This window comes from Harmonia axyridis, chromosome 5 (assembly GCF_914767665.1).
Source record: "Harmonia axyridis chromosome 5, icHarAxyr1.1, whole genome shotgun sequence".
NCBI lineage: Eukaryota > Metazoa > Arthropoda > Insecta > Coleoptera > Coccinellidae > Harmonia > Harmonia axyridis.
The window spans coordinates 39,684,651-39,707,880 of NC_059505.1; the positions used below are offsets into that span (position 1 = coordinate 39,684,651).

The 23,230-nt window shown below is 35.0% G+C and overlaps 1 protein-coding gene and 1 non-coding gene across 2 annotated transcripts; one reads left to right on the forward strand and one right to left on the reverse strand.

The window, feature by feature from the left end:
• Positions 1-50: 50 nt before the first annotated feature.
• LOC123680936 lies at positions 51-23,230 on the reverse strand. Its single transcript, XM_045619058.1, has 16 exons — positions 23,080-23,230; positions 20,408-20,514; positions 20,259-20,349; positions 20,014-20,202; positions 17,201-17,547; positions 16,942-17,010; positions 15,006-15,354; positions 13,864-14,018; positions 7,280-7,514; positions 4,063-4,172; positions 3,917-4,007; positions 1,939-2,124; positions 1,094-1,437; positions 738-806; positions 333-684; positions 51-281 (listed from the first exon to the last, which is right to left on the reverse strand). The coding sequence occupies exons 1-16, from the start codon at positions 23,228-23,230 to the stop codon at positions 121-123; spliced, it is 3,006 nt and encodes a 1,001-aa protein (XP_045475014.1). The 3' UTR covers positions 51-120.
• On the forward strand, positions 1,600-1,679 carry Trnal-uag. Its single transcript has one exon. It is a non-coding gene; the product is annotated as a tRNA-Leu (tRNA).

Sequence of the window (23,230 nt, forward strand, 5' to 3'; positions counted from 1 at the left end):
AGATGAATTATTCTGTGATCTTTCGCTAGAGACCAAATAAATTACATAAATTATTTCAAAATTATTTATTCGCAACTGATACAATTCCAAAACAACAATTATTTTGCACTAATAACATCATCATTGCCTCTTGATGAATTTCACCTTGATCGGGCAATTCGTTCGTAATATAAGGTCCGTATAGAACTTGATACCCATTGGCGTATCTATAGGTGCTAACTTGAAATGTTGTAACAACCCACACATCACGGCTTTCATTTCCCACATCGCAAATTTTTGACCTGAAATCATAGAATTATTATTCTCTCACGGCATCAAAAACTGGACATTACCGATACAATTCCGTGGTCCAGCACTGAAAGGAATATAGGCAAAAGAATTTCGATTCATAGTGTTCTCTGGTTTGAATCTGTCAGGATTGAATTTCTCTGGTTCTGGGAACACAGAGGCATCTCGATGTAAATCGTATATTTGTATTAACATTATTGTTCCTTTTGGTATACGATAACCTGTCGTTGTAGTGAAATCTTCACCAGCTATTCGCCCAATAGAAGGGACGCTAGGATATAGCCTCAACGTCTCCTTGATGCAGCATTCTAAGTATTCAAGTTTTGGTAGATCTTCATGTGTAGGGTTCTTGGCTTTTTTTCCCAAAACTTGGTCAATTTCTTCAATTACTCTTTCCTAAAATGAAGCCACGAAAGAAAAAATACATCATACAAGAATTGTTATAATACCTGTACTTCTTTGTGATTTGCGAGTAATAGGATCAGCATGGATAAAGCAATTGAAGTGGTGTCATGTCCCTGAAAATTTAAATACGGAGAACATTGAACAGTTCAATTCAAACAGTAAGTAGTCATGAAGAAGAAAAATGCAAATTATCCTGGTTAAATCAATGATCTAATAATAAGTAGATAGCGCATATATGGTGATTTGGCGTCCCTTATCATTGGTTTGACATATTTACCCTCTTCCTTGTGGTCACGTGACATAGGACTTAATTTTTTCTCTCCAATGTTAGAGTCTCTTATGTGTCGCTGAAGGGCGCATCTATGTGTTATTAGATCATTGGGTCAAAAACATAACATACTTCGAATAAAAATGTGTCTACTTCTTCTCTGATTCCTAAATCATCGATATCAGCTCCTTCTTCCTTATACTGTAAAAGGAGATCCAACATGGCCAACCTCTTTCTTTCTATCGTGCTTCCTCTTCTCATAACTTTTCTCCTTCTGATAACTGTTTCGGAAAAGCGATGGAGACTCTGTGTGACCACTTTTTCTTCATGAGCCAAGTCAGTCCAACGATAAATAAAGTCAAATCTATAAAAAAATTTTGTAATGCGCTCTATTATGATTTTTCCCATTTTTCTTAGATTTTGCCGGTAATCTATCATGATGCCTTCGTCGACCAATTCTAAACCCATAGCGGTTTCTAAAATAGAAGAAATTTGCTCTTCAATAATGAAATTAACTCTGCTATTTGTTATGAACATACATATAATATGTATCTATCCAGAACATTAATTTCATAGAAGTTCATATTCAAATCTTGTGGATGTTTAAAATAAGGTAAGAAACACGAATCGATCAACAAGGCAGCGTGGCCGAGCGGTCTAAGGCGCTGGTTTTAGGCACCAGTCCGAAAGGGCGTGGGTTCGAATCCCACCGCTGTCAGATTCTTTTTATTTTGAATTTTTATTACATTTTAAATCAAAAGGTATAGTTTTCTTGAATAATTTCAACATTATTTTTAATCTATTTGATTTCCTTATTCCTTATTTACCAGAAATAAATAAATAAACGTATAATTGATAACATTCATCTTAACCTAAACAACCACAAGGAGATGAATAAACTATAATTAATAATTATTCTGACGCATACATATCTTTAAAAATTATTATTAATGGATTTATTTGGGATTTGATCTTACCACCAACAGCCTGAAGTGTAAGATTATCAATGAATTTCGAAATATCAACCCCAGCATCATCTAAGCAGCCATTTATTTTCTCAACGAACTTATTTGTTTCTTCATTGAACGCTATCAAGAAGTCCTGTAGTATCTTGAAGTGAAAAGTTGGAGTCAAGAGTTTTCTCCTAGCGTGCCACTTTTCACCTACAAGTCGAAAAGGAAAATGTAAATATTTCAGAACAGAAAAAAATAGAGAAAATCTGCACTTTGATTATACCCTGAAAAATTCAGGTATCTAAATGGTTTTTTAACAGAGCTAAGTATGGTGGTTGCCTGGTTGCCATCCATGATACTGACCCTGACCAATACTGCTTGGCCCCAGAAAAGACAATCTTTACTTTTTCTTGAAATAGTTATATGAACGAAATTTTGTTATACAGGCTGGCCACTTTTTGGTAACTTTTACACCATAAGAGTAAGAAGGTCGGTCAAATGAAGAAGAAGTTGCAAGCATAGAAGCATTATCAAGCAGTTCAAACAAATCGAGATTATCAGGGCCGGTTATTGAGATATCATAAAAAAAGTAAATTCTGTCATTTTGATTTTTCTTTTTTTCCCCCTTTATTTCAAATATTAACAAAAAATGTTACAGGAATTTTTTATTCGACAGTAAATTGTTCTTAATTTGACGTAATCAGATTTCGTATCCAACGTTTCGTGCTCTCTGGGCCACCCTCAACCTCATTTTTTTCAATACGGACCTGTATATTTTATGACACTTTTCGAAATAACTTTTAACGCTGAATTCAACGATATATCATACAATGTCATTCAAAGTAGATTTTCAGGTGATTTTGACCCTTATCCAAATTTCTTTGGGTCGGATCTGTATTACATTCAGGTACTTTTAGTTTAATTAACAACATGCAATACATTTCGATAAGAAAATCAACTAACTCATCTTGAACTGAATGGAACATATTAGAATCAAAGCAAGAAACAAGTAAAAATTATTTACATATTTCAGTTCATTTCTACTAATTAAACGGAACTATCATTTAATCAAAGAAAATCAAATGATTATTCGGAAGTAAATGAAAAGTAATGAAGTAATTGTTCGAAGTGCCCATCATTTTGTAAAATGCAATTTAAGGTTCTGGAACCCATACTTCTTATACATTTGCTTATTTCATCTCCTTGAATACCTTCCAATACATTTACAATCTTCTCGCGAAGAATCTCGGTTTCGTAGTATCATAAATTTTATTTTTGAGATATCATTAATTTTCATTTAGGGAGTTACGAATAAAAATTTGATTTATCTTTGATTAAATGATAGTTCCGTTTAATTAGTATGAACTGAAATATGTGAATAATTTTTACTTATTTCTTTCTTTGATTCTAATATGTTCAATTCTGTTCAAGATGAGTTAATTGATTTTCTTATCGAAATGTATTGCATGTTGTTAATTAAACTTAAAGTACCTAAATGTAATACAGATCCGACCCAAAGAAATTTGAATAAGGGTCAAAATCAACTGAAAATCAACTTTGAATGACATCGTATGATATATCGTTGAATTCAGCGTTAAAAGTTATTTCGAAAAGTGTCATAAAATATGCAGGTCCGTATTGAAAATAATGAGGTTGAAGGTGGACCAGGGAGTACGAAACGTTGGATACGAAATCTGATTACGTCGAATTGAGGATAATTTACTGTCGAATAAAAAATTCCTGAAACATTTTTTGATAATATTTGAAATGAAGTGGGAAAAAAAGAAAAATCAAAATGACAGAATTTACTTTTTCTATGATATGTCAATAACCGGCCCTGATAATCTCGATTTGTTTGAACTGCTTGACAATGCTCCTATGAATGCAACTTTTTCTCCATTTGATCGACCTTCTAACTCTTATGGTTTAAAAGTTACCAATACAATCCCATTGAAAAAGTGGCCACCCTGTATATGGCAAATGCATATTTGTACGTACTTACCACTGCTAGTTAGAAGACCTGTACCAAGCCATTTATTGAGAAAATCATAGGTCATGCTTTTCTTCAAGTGGTTGTAACTGGATAAAACTTGCTGTAAAACATTTTTTTTTGAGTGATCTTACTGAAAATATTTCACCAATATTTACCTCGATATCTCCGGAATTGATTAAATTAATAGCTTGTATATGAAAGAGAGGCAACCTGTAGACAGGTCGAAACTGCTTGGAGTATTCTCGAAATTTTCGGAATATCTCTTCTGCGAAAATAGTTCTCAAATGAGTCAAAACAATAAAAATTAAATGGTACACCTATTCAAAGTCAAGATTGATTTTCACTTAATAAAACATGTGGGAAATTAATATTTCATTCATATTAAAATCTATGAAAAGACAAAACCAATATGATAATAACATAATTTAAAAAAAATCCTTCAAAATGTAATAGATATTTTTTCATAAGAATATTTGATATTCCTCAACAAATATAAAAATTCCAAACAACTAGTCATTTCGAAAAAATTTCAGTAGGTATGTACTGTATGTACCTAGGTATAAAGAAAAATTTCACTTAACATTAAATTGAAATTTAATTTTTGGTTCTAGTCCTTGGACAAGTATCAAAATTTCCAATATCATCCAGAGACCAATTATCTTTGAAATTATCATTTCGTAAATAGATACGACAGGAGACAAATATTTGGGGACAGTAAGGCCGAATTAAAGAAAACAGTATAAGAGAAAAAATATCAGCACATTATAGTGCATAAGGCAAGCACAATGGAGAAAATGTCAGAACAATGGATACATATTAAAATCAGCAAATTACGACAAACAGGCAGTAAAATAGAGAAAACAAAAGCACAAGGCCAGCAGTTTGGAGAAAATTTCTGCCGTACAGTGTAAAATAGAGAAAAGCATCATTATATATTGTCAGTCTCACAGTGCACAATGGAGAAATCGTTATGATAGGACACAATAAAAGCAAAAGAGATAAAATATCAATACGAAAATGCAGAATGCAGAATGCAGGGCACAATGATGCCGACACAATATAGGAAATTTCAGCCTCACAGTGTACAATAGCGAAAATGTCATCATAATAGGATACATAGAAAGAAAAATAGGTGAAATATAATAAAGAAAATACTGGTATAATAAAGCACAATGCCAGCACATTGGAGGATTTTTCAGCCTTACAGTGCACAATAGAGAAAACATCATCATAATAGGACACCATGAAAGCAAAATAGATAAAACGTCAATACGAAAATGCAGAATAGAAAAAATATCACCTCAGCAGGGCGCAATGCCAACACAATATAAGAAATTTCAGCCTTACAGTGCGCAATAGAGAAAACATCGTCATAATAGGACACAATGAAAGCAGAATAGATAAAAGACAATAGAGAGAATACTAGCATAAAAAAGCACAATGCCAGCACATTGGAGGATTTTCAGCCTTATAGTGTACAATAGAGAAAACATCATCATAATATGACACCATGAAAGCAAAGTAGATAAAATATCAATACGAAAATGAAGAATATAGAAAATATCACCTCAGCAGGGCGCAATGCCAACATAATATAGAAAATTTCAGCCTTACATTGCACAATAGAGAAAATATCATCATAATAGGACACAATGAAAGCAAAATAAATAAAATATAATAGAGAGAATACTAGCATAATAAAGCACAATGCCAGCACATTGGAGGATTTTCAGCCTTATAGTGTACAATAGAGAAAACATCATCATAATATGACACCATGAAAGCAAAGTAGATAAAATATCAATACGAAAATGAAGAATAGAGAAAATATCACCTCAGCAGGGCGCAATGCCAACATAATATAGGAAATTTCAGCCTTACATTGCACAATAGAGAAAATATCATCATAATAGGACACAATGAAAGCAAAATAAATAAAATATAATAGAGAGAATACTAGCATAAAAAAGCACAATGCCAGCACATTGGAGGATTTTCAGCCTTATAGTGTACAATAGAGAAAACATCATCATAATATGACACCATGAAAGCAAAGTAGATAAAATATCAATACGAAAATGAAGAATATAGAAAATATCACCTCAGCAGGGCGCAATGCCAACATAATATAGAAAATTTCAGCCTTACATTGCACAATAGAGAAAATATCATCATAATAGGACACAATGAAAGCAAAATAAATAAAATATAATAGAGAGAATACTAGCATAATAAAGCACAATGCCAGCACATTGGAGGATTTTCAGCCTTATAGTGTACAATAGAGAAAACATCATCATAATATGACACCATGAAAGCAAAGTAGATAAAATATCAATACGAAAATGAAGAATAGAGAAAATATCACCTCAGCAGGGCGCAATGCCAACATAATATAGGAAATTTCAGCCTTACATTGCACAATAGAGAAAATATCATCATAATAGGACACAATGAAAGCAAAATAAATAAAATATAATAGAGAGAATACTAGCATAATAAAGCACAATGCCAGCACATTGGAGGATTTTCAGCCTTATAGTGTACAATAGAGAAAACATCATCATAATATGACACCATGAAAGCAAAGTAGATAAAATATCAATACGAAAATGAAGAATAGAGAAAATATCACCTCAGCAGGGCGCAATGCCAACATAATATAGGAAATTTCAGCCTTACATTGCACAATAGAGAAAATATCATCATAATAGGACACAATGAAAGCAAAATAAATAAAATATAATAGAGAGAATACTAGCATAAAAAAGCAAAATGCCAGCATATTGGAGGATTTTCAGCCTTAGAGTGCACAATAGAGAAAACATCATCATAATATGACACCATGAAAGCAAAGTAGATAAAATATCAATACGAAAATGAAGAATATAGAAAATATCACCTCAGCAGGGCGCAATGCCAACATAATATAGAAAATTTCAGCCTTACATTGCACAATAGAGAAAATATCATCATAATAGGACACAATGAAAGCAAAATAAATAAAATATAATAGAGAGAATACTAGCATAATAAAGCACAATGCCAGCACATTGGAGGATTTTTCAGCCATATAGTGCACAATAGGGAAAACATCATCATAGAGGACAGAATGAAAGCAAAATAGATAAAATATCAATAATAAAATGCCAGCACATTGGAGGATTTTTCAGCCATACAGTGCACAATAGAGAAAACATCATCATAATAGGACAGAATGTAAGAAAAATAGATAAAATATCAATAATAAAGTGCACAATAGAGACAATATCTTCAAAGCCAGCACAATAGCGAAAATAGGCAACTTGGAAGGGTTGTTTATTTTTCATTCCCTGTTGTGATATCTTACAATTGATTTTGGTAAATACCTACCTTGAGACACACCGAAGAATTCAGTGCCCAAGCCTATAATCGGTTTCGCTGGGGGTGCTGGTATCTCCAGCAAGACGAGGATGTCTCGAAGATGTCGGTATAGCATTTTTCCAATTAACAACAAAAGTGTGAAGAACGCCATCCAGATCCCTAATTTCACTGAGGGGAGCATTTTTTCTAAAAAGGAAATCGAACTCATTTCACACTTTCTCTTCTGAACTGGGTTTGATCCCAGTCAGACGTTTATTGCAGTTGATAGCTCGTTGAAAACAAACAATATAATTCAATCTGGTAATCATTGACTTGTTCCAGACAGAATCCTTCCTTTATTGTTAATCTTGAGTGTTATGAAGACGAGATAACGATTTTTTTGAGATAATCGTGAACTTATGTGAATTTTGCAATATCTTTATATGATATCGAGACACAGCGTTTAATAATATTTCAACTTCAAAACCATACACAGGGTGTTTACCCAAGTTGCGGATCATTTCATTCAGGGTATAAACTACTTTTAGAAAAGACTATACAGGGTGGCCATTTGAAAACGAAACAGACGAGATTACAGACGAAATAAAGTTTTTCGATAGAAATGCTCGGACAGGTCGATTTCTGTTTCGAGGGGGACAACTTAAGATGTAGGTTACGGACGCATAGCGCTTCAACCCTTGCTGCTACAACCCCCACCCCCAAATTTTGAATAGGGAAGATGGGGTGAGTGATACTTCATTTGAAAGGTATTTTTATACTGATTTCAGCACAGTAATTGTTTTTTCATTTTATGCATTAGTTCTCGAAATATTCTTAACTAAGTATTTGAAAATGAAGTAGTGTTTTCATGGCACTTGTAGTGTTTTGTGAAAAATCGACATTTTGAGCTTCAAAACAACCATGACTGTGGCTTCCTTCCTAACTAACTAACGCATGAATATTTCGAGAATTAATGCATAAAATGAAAAAACAATTACTGTGCTGAAATCAGTATAAAAATACCTTTAAATTGAGGTATCACTCACCCCATCTTCCCTATTCAAAAATTGGGGTTGGGGGTTGTAGCAGCAAGGGTTGAAGCGCTATGCGTCCGTAACCTACATCTTAAGTTGTCCCCCTCGAAACAGAAATCGACCTGTCCGAGCATTTCTAACGAAAAACTTTATTTCGTCTGTAATCTCGTCTGTTTCGTTTTCAAATGGCCACCCTGTATACAAGTTGAGCGAATTTTTAAGTTAACTGTGACATCTTACCCAAATTTTGTGTTATTTAATTTTGAATATGTGTATGACTATTTATTATTATATTTTATGATGTTTTCACATTCATTTGACAAGCCATGTATTTTTTTATGGTAATTATTTGTTCATGAATTTTTATATTTACTCTATCATGTACAAATAAAATGCTAAATGCTAAAAAAACTTCGATAATTCAAAAGAAAAAGTTTAATAGACATCAGTCTACAAACGCTTCATTTTCAAGATACAGGGTGCTGAAGTTTGACTTTTTTAAATGTTTTTTCCTCATTCTATCTGCGTTATGATTCACTGGGATGGTCTATTAGAGGTTTATGGAAAACTAATAATAATTTTAAGGTAAAATTTGCGAATTGGGGTTTGAGACGATGATCTTTCTCCCTAAAATATTTTCATATCTCTACTACTTCCTGTTATACCGGAAACAGGCTACTACTTCCTTATTTCAAATAGCACACCCAGTATATACAAATTTGATAGGATTTATGTTTCTGTCTGAACTCAAAGACACAATTTGGTTTTTTGCAGTGCATCAGTGGAAGAATATCTTCTTTCGGCCATTACTTCAGAACGCCTGAAACTATTGCTTTGCAACCTTTAGATTTTTTCATGCAAATATGATGGAATTTTTGTTTCTCTTGAGGAAATCCTATCATTACATTTGAAATTTCGGAGTAAAATGAACAAAACAATGAACTTCTGACTTAGCGCCCCCAATCGAAAGCAGCAAAAACAAATTTATCATGAGTATATTATGTCCAATCAACAAGATATTATCTTTCAGATGAAATCTAATTTGCTCAAAAATGTTGACGCAAACTGAAGTTACAGGCATTTCAATCAGTCAGATTTCTCCCTTTCACCAACCTTTATTTGATGTCGTAAAATCGAAAGTGGCAATTCAAAAAGATAGAGAATTTTCAAAGGATTACAGTGATGAAATTTTTTCTTCAACTCCATATGAAACATTTTCAAGTAAAATTCATTTTTCTACTCGGCGATAGCTATTACGCCCCCTAGCGGTAGAGGTATAAACTTCAAAACAATTTCCAGTGTGTTTTCTTGTACACTTTAGTGGTAAAATTTTTTACCGCAAGTCTCTACGATGAGTGGAACCTGAGATACAGCCGCTTACCTCGCTTATTTGCCCACCCTGTACATTCATTCCAAGCAAATCTAAGGAGCCATACCTACGCAAATTTCTAAGGTTACATTCTACGTTTTACAGTTCATTTCTTACTTGACCACTTTTTTTCACTTTGATTTTTATTAATAAGCGATTACACCCGATATTTCGAGAATAGAAGGTCGGAAAGATGACTTTCCTAAATACAAGATAAATATAATAGGTACCTACCTACAATATGATAATCAATCGGATAGTTGTGAATTGGTCGGAAAATTTATCAAACACGTGTTTTATTTCAAGGCAACAATCATTTAACATTAAAGTAAGATCCTAAGATCGTCAGATGGTACTTATTTTCTGATTGAAAAAATTCGTTGCATTAAGTAGCTAGTAGTTATAAATAGGTACCTACTATATGAAGGTATCGATACTTGCCATCAGTTTGAGACGCAATTTAGAGGTATCGGAAACTTGAAGGAAGGTACATAAAAACATTGCTATAACTTCACTTGTATTCTGTACTGATTGCTGATTATGATATAGGGAAACCCAGAATTAGCAGTCGATGATTCACAACTGTACCTAATGACATAAGAAATGTCAAAAAATGTTTCAGATTGTATCATTCCTATTGGAAAACCCTATATTAGGCCAACTGAAAAGTCCCCGGACTGATGCACAGATGGCGGTGCTATCTAGTATTAAATTCATATGATTTTTAGTTAGTACCAATCTTCAAACGATACGTGTCAAAATTTGACGGCAGTCCGACCATTAGTTTGTGAGTGTAGCTCCTTTTGTTATTTGAAAAAATTATAGATCAAAAAGAATTTCGTTTGCTGATAAAATATTGCTTTTTGAAGAGAAAAAATACAGTTGAAGCAAAATCTTGGCTTGATGAAGAGTCTCCGGGGTTTGCTCCAGGAAAATCAACCATCATTGATTGGTATGCTAAGTTTAAACGTGGTGAAATGAGCACCGAAGACGCAGTAGACGCCCAAAAGAGTATCGACGAAAATATCCAAAAAGTTCACAAAATAATTTTGAATGACCGTAAAGTGAGGTTGATCGAAATAGCAGACATTGTGGAGATATCATCTGAACGTGTACATGATATCATTCACGAATATTTGTACATGAGAAAGCTGTGTGCAAAATGGGTGCCGCGTGAGCTCACAATCGATTAAAAGCAACAACGTGTTAATGATTCTGAGCAGTGTTTGAAGTTCTTTAAGTGCAATAAACCTAAATTTTTGCGTCGATATGTGACAATGGATGAAACAGGGCTCCATCATTTCACTCCGGAGTATAATTGACAGTCAGCTGCACACGATGAACCGAATTCAAAGCGAAGAAAAACACAACTATGCAGCATGTACATGAGAAAGCTGTGTGCAAAGACTGCAAAGTGGGTGCCGTGCGAGCTCACAATCGATCAAAAGCAACAACGTGTTAATGATTCTGAGCAGTGTTTGAAGCTGTTTAAGTGCGATAAACGTGAATTTTTGCGTCGATATGTGACAATGGATTAACCATGGCTCCATCATTGACTATCCAATCGACAGTCAGCTGAGTGGACTGCACACGATGAACCGAACCCAAAGCGAGGAAAAACACAACAGTCGAACAGTCAGCTGGCAAGGTTATGGCATCAGTATTCTGGGATACGCAAGGTATAATATTCTGTGATTACCTCCAAAAGGGCCAGACCATCAACAGCGATTGTTATATTGCGTTATTGGATCGTTTAAAGGATGAAATCGTTAAAAACCGGCCCCATTTGAAGAAAAAAAGGTTCTGTTTCATCAAGACAATGCGCCGTATCACAAATCAATGAAAACAATGGCAAAATTGCATGAATTGGGCTTCGAAATGTTTCTACATCCACCGTATTGGCCAGATCTGGACCCTAGCGACTTTTTCCTGTTGTCAGACCGCAAAAGAATGCTAGCTGGAAAGAAATTTAGAGCCAATGAAGAAGTAATCGCCGAAACTGAGACCTATTTTGAAGCGAAAGACAAATCGTACTATAAAAATGGTATCGAAAAGTTGGAAGATCGCTATAATCGCTGTATCGCCCTCGAACGCAACTAAGTTGAATAATAAAATCGAATTTTGCCAAAAAATGTGTTTTACTATGGTAGACCGGGTACCTACCTTCATATTTTAATAAATAAGTAAGTATTATTTAATACGATAAACTTTATTAATCAGTAAATAAATAAACGTCTAGTTTTCTACAACCTTGGACTGTATCGTCAAACCTTTTTTTTATGATTGAGCAATTTTTAATTTCACCTATAAAACTCTTAGATTCTGCTATGCTACCGATAACATCTCAAATGAACTATTTAATTAGGGCATTAAAATCAAGAAACAGATAGAAATAAAAAAAGTGATCGCTCTCGTTCTACCTACTCACCTCCTCAAATAAATCCTGTATAAAACGACAAGATTGAGAAAAATTACGAAAAACCAAAGGAAAAACATCAACTCTTCAGATGGCTCAGAACGGACTCAGCAGGAAGTGAAACGAAAACAGAATGACGAAAATTATTCGAGGAAGTTTCCTTTATAATAAATTCGAAAGTCTACTGTCTGTTAATGGATCAAAGTGTGTACTCCGAGGCTTTGATCAGAGATGCGTATTTTTTCAGATCATAAGCTCATTTGAAACTGGTGAAAAAAAACTAATATGCGTTGTTCCTGGTGAACTGTATTACGGTTTGTGTTGGTTGAATTCAGTTTTTAACGCAATTAATAGGAATGTGATGAACGTTTTTTCAGTAGATAGTGAATTCTTTTAGAATTTTATGGAGATGGGAATTAAAGAATTACAAGGTACGACAACATCATTTTCCCAAAACGCAATAAAAACCTTTGTATAAGTAAGATTTTTTTTAAATGATTCCTTCAAAATTTGTGAAGGTCTTTCAAATAAAATATTTCATTTTGATATTAAGAAAAAAACTAGTAATTATATTTTAAGAAAAATCGTAATAGATGTTTATTTTTTTAATTCTCTGGCAAATCCGTTCATTCTGCCATACCTTATGAATTGTAGAATACAATCATTCGGGAATATCTCAGGTTCACACAGATTTTATGGTTATATTTCATTATTATATGTTGGTACTCGGCTTAGAGTAGGTAATAAACATACCTATAGATAGAGGAAGTAGTATACGCAATTTTTACATGTCCCCATCATGGTTAGATTACGTTGTTGGATTGTGATATATGTTCAAATCCACAATTTTACTATATCGTTATGAATGTATATTATATTGAATGAAATATATTTATTTGAGAGATTCCCGATTGAATACGCAAATTTGAATATTTGGAATCCGTTATTTTCCCTAATTGTCGAATTTATAATAAGCGGAATATTTATTATATTCTGGATCTACCTGCTGAAATCCAAGGTTTGGCAACTTTTGCTCTCCTAGTGTCATCGGTTGTTTCACGTCGTTTGGCGCGCTTGAAGTTTGTTTTCTGAATTTCTGATATATTTAGGTATTTGTTTTAATATATTTCGAGTTAATATGAAACATTGATTCACTTTGGGACATAAGAAATGCGTTCTTTGTGGAGAAACTCGTGAATTGAGTGGAATATCATATCACTGATATGTTTTAATTTCTGCGAGATTTCAGAGATTTATCCACATATATGATCTGTTAAATTTTCAATACAGAAAGCAGTTCTGCCAACCATCATTTTTCAATTAAAATTTCACTAAACTCGTGACAGAATATCGAAGTCTTCTGGTTGTGCATTTGTATTATAAATAATTATTCATTGTAAATTACAAGAAATGTCATTTACGATTGAACATATCAGACAAAGGGCCTCCAGCGCTACGGTTGCAGCACCATATCCTTTTCATGAAAATTTTCATAATTAATTGTGATCATCTCTTCGAGAAATAACACAGCCAGAAAACTTTTCTTGCAAATTTGCTATTGTTTCGTTTCTTGTGTGGCACGTAGCGCCGTCTTGTTGAAAAGCCTCATTTTCGATTTAATGGTTATAAGTTGCGAGTTCTTTTTAAACAGACTTCTCTGAATTTTATCGAGTACATAACTGGAAAAACGAAGAGAGGAGCTTAGAAAAAATTGATACAGTAGGTCATTAATATTTTATAGTCGAATAAATAGATAATCGAAATTTACAGAACATAAGAAATATTCATTCTGTTATCTTTTGATGAATCTTATTTTAATCGGATGGGAAGTTTTCAATACAAAATCTGTTTCTAGCTCGAAGTCGTTCTGTTTGGTCACTGCTTCCATTCTGAATTTTCTCATTATGCCAACCAAAAACGTCTTTAATTCCAACATGGCGAATTTTTGACCTGTAAGTTGAATAATATTATCAATTAGTTGTCGTTGTCTTATTGGATTGAATTTTTTTGTAAAATGAAGGGTGAATAATGAAAAAAAATCCGACAAAAATCAACAAGAAGACACTTTTATTTCGTTTTGAGTTTTTTCTCTGCGTTTATCGACGAAATATACAAAGAGGCATTATTATGCTATATCGAATTATTCAAATGCATCATAATTAATATCATCAACTTAAAGTGACAGTAATGGAGGTGTGTAACAGCTTGTTTATTGTGTATAATGAATCTTTCGCAAAAAAATCAAGGATTACTTCTGGACGATTTAATATTTTTCAAACGTCGATTTGCGAATACGCTGGATCTAATTTATTCGCTTCCTACTTACTCAATATGTTTTAACTTGCTAACTATTTCACTTATCAAGGTTGAATATCAACCGGATAATAAGTACTTTTTTTTATTTCATCTAAAAGTAACAGATTATGGAACTGCATCGTTCAATTGCTGCGAATCTCATTGATGAAATTAGTGTTGTATTGAAGTATACGATTTTTCAATGATGAAATCCAGAAATTTCATTTCAAACTTATAATTTTCTCTTTCTTTCAATGAAAAACAACTTTTGTTGTACTCACTCCATTCTATGATCGGCAGCCAATGTTATGTCTGTCAAACTGACGTTAACCTAAACTCTGCTGTAAAGATAAATTCTATGATTTCAGGAATTGTTAGAATTTTCGGAAAACCTCGTATCTTTTGTAATATCCTTTTTTCAACTTTTTATACTATCTACCAATAAACCGACTTTATTTTATATATAGATGGAGAGGGTATAGATCATCTACGGTTTCGCATTCTACAACAGATATGAAACCATAGAACGAAATTTCAACGTAAGAAAACTACAACCATAGAAGATCGTAAATCAACCATAAAACCACGACATCAATTTTTTCATTTTGAGAATCGATTAGAAAATCGTAATTTAACGATTACCTATGCAGTTCCTGGGCCCAGCACTGAAAGGAATGTAGGCGAATGGGTGTCTAAGGGAGCAGTTTTCCTTCAAGAACCGATCCGGATCGAACAGATCCGGATCCGGATAGATGTACGGTTTCCGGTGCAAATCGAATATGTGCAAGTGAAGCGTTGTACCGGCAGGTATCCGATACCCTGTTGACGTCACGTAGTCGCATCCAGCTGTTCTGGATATCATCGGTACGCTGGGGTACAGACGCAGACCTTCCTTGATGCAGCGCTCCAGGTAAGGAAACTTCTGGGTGTCGGGGTAGGCCAAGTCGGAATCTGGTCCGATGGCTTCCAAAATTTCCGCTACAGCTTTTTCCTACAAAAAGTTTTATCTGTTCAAATCTTGTTTTAATTCATTGGGTGCAAAGTGCTGAAAAAAATGATCGCTAGATTTGACTTCCTGCACTCTGCATTGAGTGCTGACCATTCTGAAGTAAACAACAATTTATACTAACTGACAAAGAAACTGCCACGTCCAGAAAGAGCTGTTTAAATTTCAATTTTTTTTGGTAAAACATAGATAGTATAGCCAGGAGTATATGATTGAAATTTGGAGAAAAAAATCGTGAAGGTTTTTTCATGTAAACAATTTTTGTTACTTGAATATTGTAGTCGTTCTCTGCTAGTTTTTTAAATTTTACAACTAACCGGCTGTTCGAAGAGATCCAAAATCGATGTTTAGTTGTTGTTAAAATGCCTAGAGCACGTGTACGCGGGATTTATCGCCAGCTAAGTGAATTTGAAAGAGGTCAAATTATTGATCTACGGGAGGCGGGGTTGTCATTTCAAGAAATCGTTAACCGTTCGAACAGAAATCCAACTGCTGGTATGATATGTTGTCAAGCGTGGTTTGATAACGCCCAAAATGGAAGAAGAATAGGAACCGGACGTCGAAGGGGCACAAATGAAGTTCAAGATCGACGTCTAAGTCTTATGGTCATTAGAGACCGATTTGCGACAATAAAGCATTATCGACCCCATCTTGTGTTACCTCTAACGGTTGAGTATCGCCGGCAACGATAACAGTGGTGCAGAGAACGTCAACATTGGAATGTGGAATGACATCAGGTCGTCTTTTCTGATGAATAGCGATTCTACTTGAGTGCACATGATTGCCGAAAAAGGGTTAGACGACGTCGGGAAGAAAAACGTGAACCTCAGTTTGATGTTGAGCGTCATGTACACCGGACAGTAGGCGTTATGCTATGGAGTGCTATTGCACATGCAAGTAGGTCACCTTTAGTCTTTATTCGAGGTAACATGACAGCGCTGCCTTACCTTCAAGAAATAGTGGAGCCATATGTTCTTCCTTACCTTAACTCGCTCGAGAATCCAATATTTCAGCAAAATAATGCCCGACCTCATGTTGCCAGAGTTAGTTTAAACCTTTTCGAAGCGACTCATGTGAATCTTTTGCCATGCCGCCCAGATCCCCCGATCTTTCGCTCATGGAGCATGTTTGGAATGTCATGGGTAGAAGGCTTGGAAATTTACCCCAAACAGACTTTGGCGGCTCTGAGACATGAAGTACAGGTAGCTTGGAATAGTATCCCATAGACCATCTTATTGCATCAATGCCGAAACGTGTTGGAGAGTGTATAGATAATCGCGGTGGACAAACACATTATTAAGAAATTTATTCAAAAAAATTGTAAAACCCTCCGTTTTTTCTCTACTATCTATGTTCCACCAAAAAAAAATTAAAATTTAAACAGCTCCTTCTGGATGTTGCTGTTTCTTTGTCGGTTTGTATATCTTTTTCTTCTTCAACCACGACAGTGGCTATCATGGGTCCCAGTTTGTATATATTTTCCAACTCTCTGACTCTAATAAAATTTGACAACAAAGATTCCTCTTCGTGTGATATCAGTGGCACTTTGTGACAGTTTAAAAAATAGCTTACCTGGTGTTCAGGATTATTTGCCAATAGCATCAATATCAAGGAAAGAGCAGCTGCAGTTGTGTCATGTCCCTAAAATTACGAAAATTCAAGTAGAAACAACGGATGCTGTACCCACCACTGCTTTTCTTCTGTTGGTAACCTTGAATATCTGTCATTTGTCACTATCAATTTGACACTAATGACAGATATTCATAGTTGCCAACGCAAGGATATAAAAAGCCAGAGTTTACTTAGTACAAGATTCCTCAATAAGTACTACCTCGAACATGAAAGTGTCCACCTCTTCTCTGATACCATCATCGTCGATATCAGCACCCTCTTCCTTGGCCTGCAGCAGGATGTCTAACAGTCTCTTTCTTTTTCCACTAAACTGTCCCTCTTCGAGAAAGGTCTGTTTCCTTCGTTCTATCACGGTCTTAGAGAAGTTGTGAAGACTCTTGGCAACCCGCTTCTCCTCTTTGTAGTAGCTGGTGAGTCTGTACACGAAATCCTCATCACACCAGGGTCTTATGACGCGATTGATCACGATCTTACCCATCTGGAGGACGTTGTTCTTGTAGATGTTCAGGAAGGTGTCGTCTAGATTCTTAAATCCCATTGCTGTTTCTGGAATTGAAGGAAAAAGTCTCTTTGTCAAACACAAAGTAGCATAGACACATATGTTATGTTATTACTAAGATGTCTTAAAACATGGTGAATGCACTCGTCAAATTTTGAATGCAATGACATTCGACCAAATTGAAAATATTAGTTTTAGTTCGTGGCGGCGCCGTAATGTCATACTTGTCATTTCCGTTGGTTTTGATTGGATACATTAATTAAAACCCGATACTGACCAATCAAAAGCGATGTGTAATCGAGTATGATCGTGCAAAGTCGTGAAACAAAACACGAAACGTTTACTAGAATGAATTCAAATATTTGTAATAGAGAGAGAGAGAGAGTTTATTAATATTTCAATTACAAGAATTACTTCCATAGATCATAACTATAATGAAAGATATACATATGGGTACATAATGGCACAAACCTCGTAAATAATAAATAACAAGAATCTTAATTTGTTGATAGCGCTACCTACAGTTGACATAACGAAGCTTAACTAATATTCTCAAAATTGGCAAAACAAAAGCTAATCAGTTCATATACCTGGTTTTTAGACATCTTAGTTATTACCTTGTATGTAATTGTAGGATTATTTGAGTTTTTTTAGGGTTGGACAGTTTTGAGTCCTTAATGTGATACCTGTACACAGACCTTAAGCTGCTTATGTGCGATCAGTATTCACTTGTAACGCAAGCTGCTATTTTACTGATTAAGACCAAAAGTTAAGCGCTAAGCAATAAGAATGATTTTTTTTATCTGTACAATCCACATAAAATATTAGATGTACAACTTTGCTTCCGCCGTTTTGCAATAGATGGCTGTAGCGGTAAGTGGTAGTCGAAATAAATAGATCGCAGATGTCATACAATAAGCTTAGGTATTTGTGAACATAACACCATCGAAATATTAGTCGATTTGTGTCTGCATCATAAAGTTATTGTCGATTAAACATGTCAGCTTACGAGCTGAATTCTCGTGATTTGCGGGAGGTTTTAATTTTCTTCTATAATATAAAGGAATCTTCGGCTGAGGCTCATCGAATGCTCTCAAATACCTATGGTGAGGCCGCTACCAGTGGAGAGTGGTTTCAACGCTTCAAGAACGGTGATTTTGATGTCGAAGATCAGCATGGCGGGGGAACAGAGAAGGTTTTTCGAAGATGCAGAATTGGAGGCATTACATGATCAAGACTCGTGTCAAACGCAACAAGAATTGGCAGGATCATTGGGAGTGACGCAACAAGCCATTTCAAAACGCCTGAAAGTTTGGGAATGATTCAGAAACAAGGAAATTGGGTGCCGTACGAGTTGAAGCCGAGAGTTATTGAACGGCGTTTGTTTGCTTGTAAACAGCTGCTTGCAAGGCAAAGACAGATGGAATTTCTGCATCGCGTTGTGACTGGACACGAAAAATGGGTTCATTACGATAATCCCGAGCGGTAAAAATCATGGGGATATCCCGGCCATGCTTCCACGTCGACGGTCAAACCGAATATTCACGGTTCCAAGGACATACTCAGTATTTGGTAGGAACATCTCAGCGTAGTGTTTTATGAGTTGTTAAAACCGACTGAAACAATCACAGGCGATCGTTATCGAACGAAATTTTTGCGTTGGAGCCGAACATTGAAAGGCAAACGGTCGCAATAGAACGAGAGACATGAAATGGTATATTGTGCAACAAGTAGGGAAAGTCCAACTTTTCTCGCGAGTGTGGAAGTTTGTGGCACGAGCCTGAAAGGCGAGTGCCGCAAACACACGAACGAGAAAAGGACTTTCTCCACATGTTGCACACTATACTTTTTCTACAACTGCACAAATTCCAATAATTCAAGTAATGGACTTGATTCAAATCAAAATAGCCTTCGTTGACAGTATATGCTAATTTATTACGTTTCTATAGAAACGACTCAAATGCCCAATTTCATTGGTCTACCAAGCGAGGTGTGGGCAAAGTGCCGTGGTGAATAATATTTCCCACAGTATGAGCAATACATAGTTTTGGAATTGAGTAAGCTGTGAAGAATACGCTACTTTTCATAGCAGTTGTAGGAAAAAGTGATTTTACAGCATGTTGCGAAAGTGGTCAAGACATACTTGGAAACGTTGAAATGGGAAGTCCTACCTCACCCGCCGTATTCTTCAGACGTTGCTCTCTCGGACTATCACTTGTTTTGATCAATGGCACGCTGACCACCACTTCCGGTCTTATTTTACTTATAAAGAAGTAAAAAATTGGATCGATTCGTGGATCGCTTCAAAAGATGCCTAGTTTTTTCAACGCGGGATTCGTACGCTGCCTGAAAGATGGGAAAAGTAGTGGCCAGAGATGGGCAATACTTTGAATCATAAATGTGTAACTACATTTTACTTTTACAATAAAGCCTCGAATTTCGGGAAAAAACTGTGTACGCCTATGTAATTAAAAAGCATAATAGTACACAAACCCAAAAAGAAATATTCTTACCCCCAATAGTCTCAAGTGTGAACTGCGTTACAACAGGCATGATGTCAATAACACTATCTTCCTCCATGGCTTTTTCAATCTTTTCATAAACCTTTTGCGTCTCCTCCTTGAAAATCACAAAGAACTGTTGGAGTATCATAAAATGGAAAGCAGGTGTCAGCAGTTTTCTCCGATGGTGCCATTTTTCCCCTGTAATTTAACCTCAAAGATCATTTTTTAGTAATCTAGGGAATATTGGATTTTACCTGTACTCGTCAGCAAGCCAGTACCCAGCCAGGAGTTGAAGTAGGAGTATAGTTTACTTTTCGAAAGGTGTTGGTATCCAGTGAGGACTTGCTACGAATAAAAATGTTCACAAAATCTCAGTCTTTTTTGAAGTGAAAGTTGTTTTTACCTCAATATCTTCAGGATTTACTAAATTTATTATGTCTACGTGGCCCAAAGTTAGTCTATAGATTGAGTATTTTGTTGAGAAGGTTCTTACTATTGTGAAGAGATCACCTGAAAAAAACAGTACAAATTTTACACTATGGTTTATTGTTACCTCTTGTTAAGAGTTTTCCAATAAGAGGAGATAAAAATGGAACGATATACGCTTCAACAACGCATTGAAATTGTTAAATTTCACTACAAAAATGGTGAATTACTTGAATTATTGAAATTTGTGCAGGAAAAGTATAGTGTGCAAATACACTCGCGAGACTTTCATGTGGACATGTGGACTTTCTCCACATGTTGCATACAATACTTTTCCTACAACTGCACAAAGGACCCCGCACGTTTAGTAGGGAAAATGGCTTTCCGTGAATTTGGCTGAATTTTTGATATATTGTAGTTCTTGATGAACTGATCAGAAAAGTCCTCAGCCATAAAGCTCAAAAATGGACAGTTTTCGAGATATGGAGCTTTGAAAATGAATTTTTTGCTATTTTCGGGGTTTTTGCTCATCAATCAGGGAGCTCTCATTTCTGGTTTTTATGGAATTTGGATGTTCGGCGGCCAGAACCCGACTGAGAAATGATCTTCCTTGGTTATATTAGGCACCGCCATCGATAATTTTTTATACACTGCTCCACATTGGCTATGAAATGAGATACAAAATCCAAGATCTTCCATACATCTTTCCATGCCACAAGATGACACCAGAATAATTCACATGACCGAGAAACGACATATTGTGAGATTTTTTTAAGATTTTTTTAATAACTGAATCCTCATATATCTGATGTCCAATAATATCAAATATGTTAGCCGAAATGTTCATAACCAGGCATCGCGAGCTGTAATGGGGGAAAATGGGAAAATCATAATCATATATCCTCAGGGATAACAATTGTGATCACTATTGATGTCATTTACATATGATATGTGATTTGTTTCTCACAAATCTCGATAATCTGACAATGGGGTGCCAAGACATTTTCCTCAGAATGTCTCGAAATTGATGATAGCATCTCACAGACAAACGAATCCGTGAAAATGTCTGCAGTTTTGATACAATATAGTACTATCCTGGTAGAATATAGAAATCCAAGTGTTGGAAGCTAACTATGAATGGAACTTCCGATATTAACTCACGAATTCTTGAAAATATATTTTTTTTCTATGAACTTTTTGAACTTCACACATACGAATGAATACTATCTAATAATATGATCGTTGGCAAAATGAATGAGTAGATCAATCAAAAACAATATAATAATGAGAGTAACATTCATATTATCAGATAGTATTCATTCGTATGTGTGAAGTTCAAAAAGTTCATAGAAAAAAAAAATATTTTCAAGAATTCGTGGGTTAATATCGGAAGTTCCATTCATAGTTTGCTTCCAACACTTGGATTTCTATATTCTACCAGGATAGTACTATATTGTATCAAAACTGCAGACATTTTCACGGATTCGTTTGTCTGTGAGATGCTATCATCAATTTCGAGACATTCTGAGGAAAATGTCTTGGCACCCCATTGTCAGATTATCGAGATTTGTGAGAAACAAATCACATATCATATGTAAATGACATCAATAGTGATCACAATTGTTATCCCTGAGGATATATGATAATGATTTTCCCATTTTCCCCCATTACAGCTCGCGATGCCTGGTTATGAACATTTCGGCTAACATATTTGATATTATTGGACATCAGATATATGAGGATTCAGTTATTAAAAAAATCTTAAAAAAATCTCACAATATGTCGTTTCTCGGTCATGTGAATTATTCTGGTGTCATCTTGTGGCATGGAAAGATGTATGGAAGATCTTGGATTTTGTATCTCATTTCATAGCCAATGTGGAGCAGTGTATAAAAAATTATCGATGGCGGTGCCTAATATAACCAAGGAAGATCATTTCTCAGTCGGGTTCTGGCCGCCGAACATCCAAATTCCATAAAAACCAGAAATGAGAGCTCCCTGATTGATGAGCAAAAACCCCGAAAATAGCAAAAAATTCATTTTCAAAGCTCCATATCTCGAAAACTGTCCATTTTTGAGCTTTATGGCTGAGGACTTTTCTGATCAGTTCATCAAGAACTACAACATATCAAAAATTCAGCCAAATTCACGGAAAGCCATTTTCCCTACTAAACGTGCGGGGTCCTTTCAATATAATTCAAGTAATGGACTTGATTCAAATCAAAATGGCCTTCGTTGACAGTATGTGCTAATTTATTGCGTTTCTATAGAAACGACTCAACAGCCCAATTTCATTGGTCTACCAAGTGAGGTGTGGGCAAAGTGCCGTGAGAAATAATATTTCCCACAGTATGAGCAATACAATGTTTTGAAATTGAGTAAGCTATGAAGAATACGCTACTTTTCATAACAGTTGTAGGAAAATACTTTTTTTTATCAATATAAAAATGAAATATATTATTAATTTCAAATGAGTTGATTTACAAAGTTAGGGTATACAAATTTTGGTATTACGCTGGAAGAATGTTAATGAGTTCGTTCATGATCACTCTACTGAATTTTAGTTGGTATAATTTTTCATAACATGCAAATCAAAAACTACACTGGCCTTTTTTGGCTCAAGAAGGAAAATAAGGACAATTCTCTTACCTGGACTCTTGTAGAAGATCTCGGGTACGTTCCCTATGAAGGGATACCCCTGTGGTCCAGGCACTCTCTTCAATATCCTACGGTTTTTCCCCAAACACTGCCTAAGGAACACCAAGAGAAAAAGGAAGATACCGAGCAGCGTCGTAACCAT

Bases quoted from the DNA above. Each gene is read 5' to 3' on its own strand.
- LOC123680936 (XM_045619058.1), bottom strand. From the start codon at position 23,230: ATGGTTACGACGCTGCTCGGTATCTTCCTTTTTCTCTTGGTGTTCCTT. The intron at 4,173-7,279 runs GTAGGTATTTAC...CTATTTTCGCAG, and splicing joins ATTCTTCGGTGTGTCTCAAG to AAGAGATATTCCGAAAATTT. The intron at 2,125-3,916 runs GTAAGTACGTAC...TTCGACTTGTAG, and splicing joins AGGTCTTCTAACTAGCAGTG to GTGAAAAGTGGCACGCTAGG.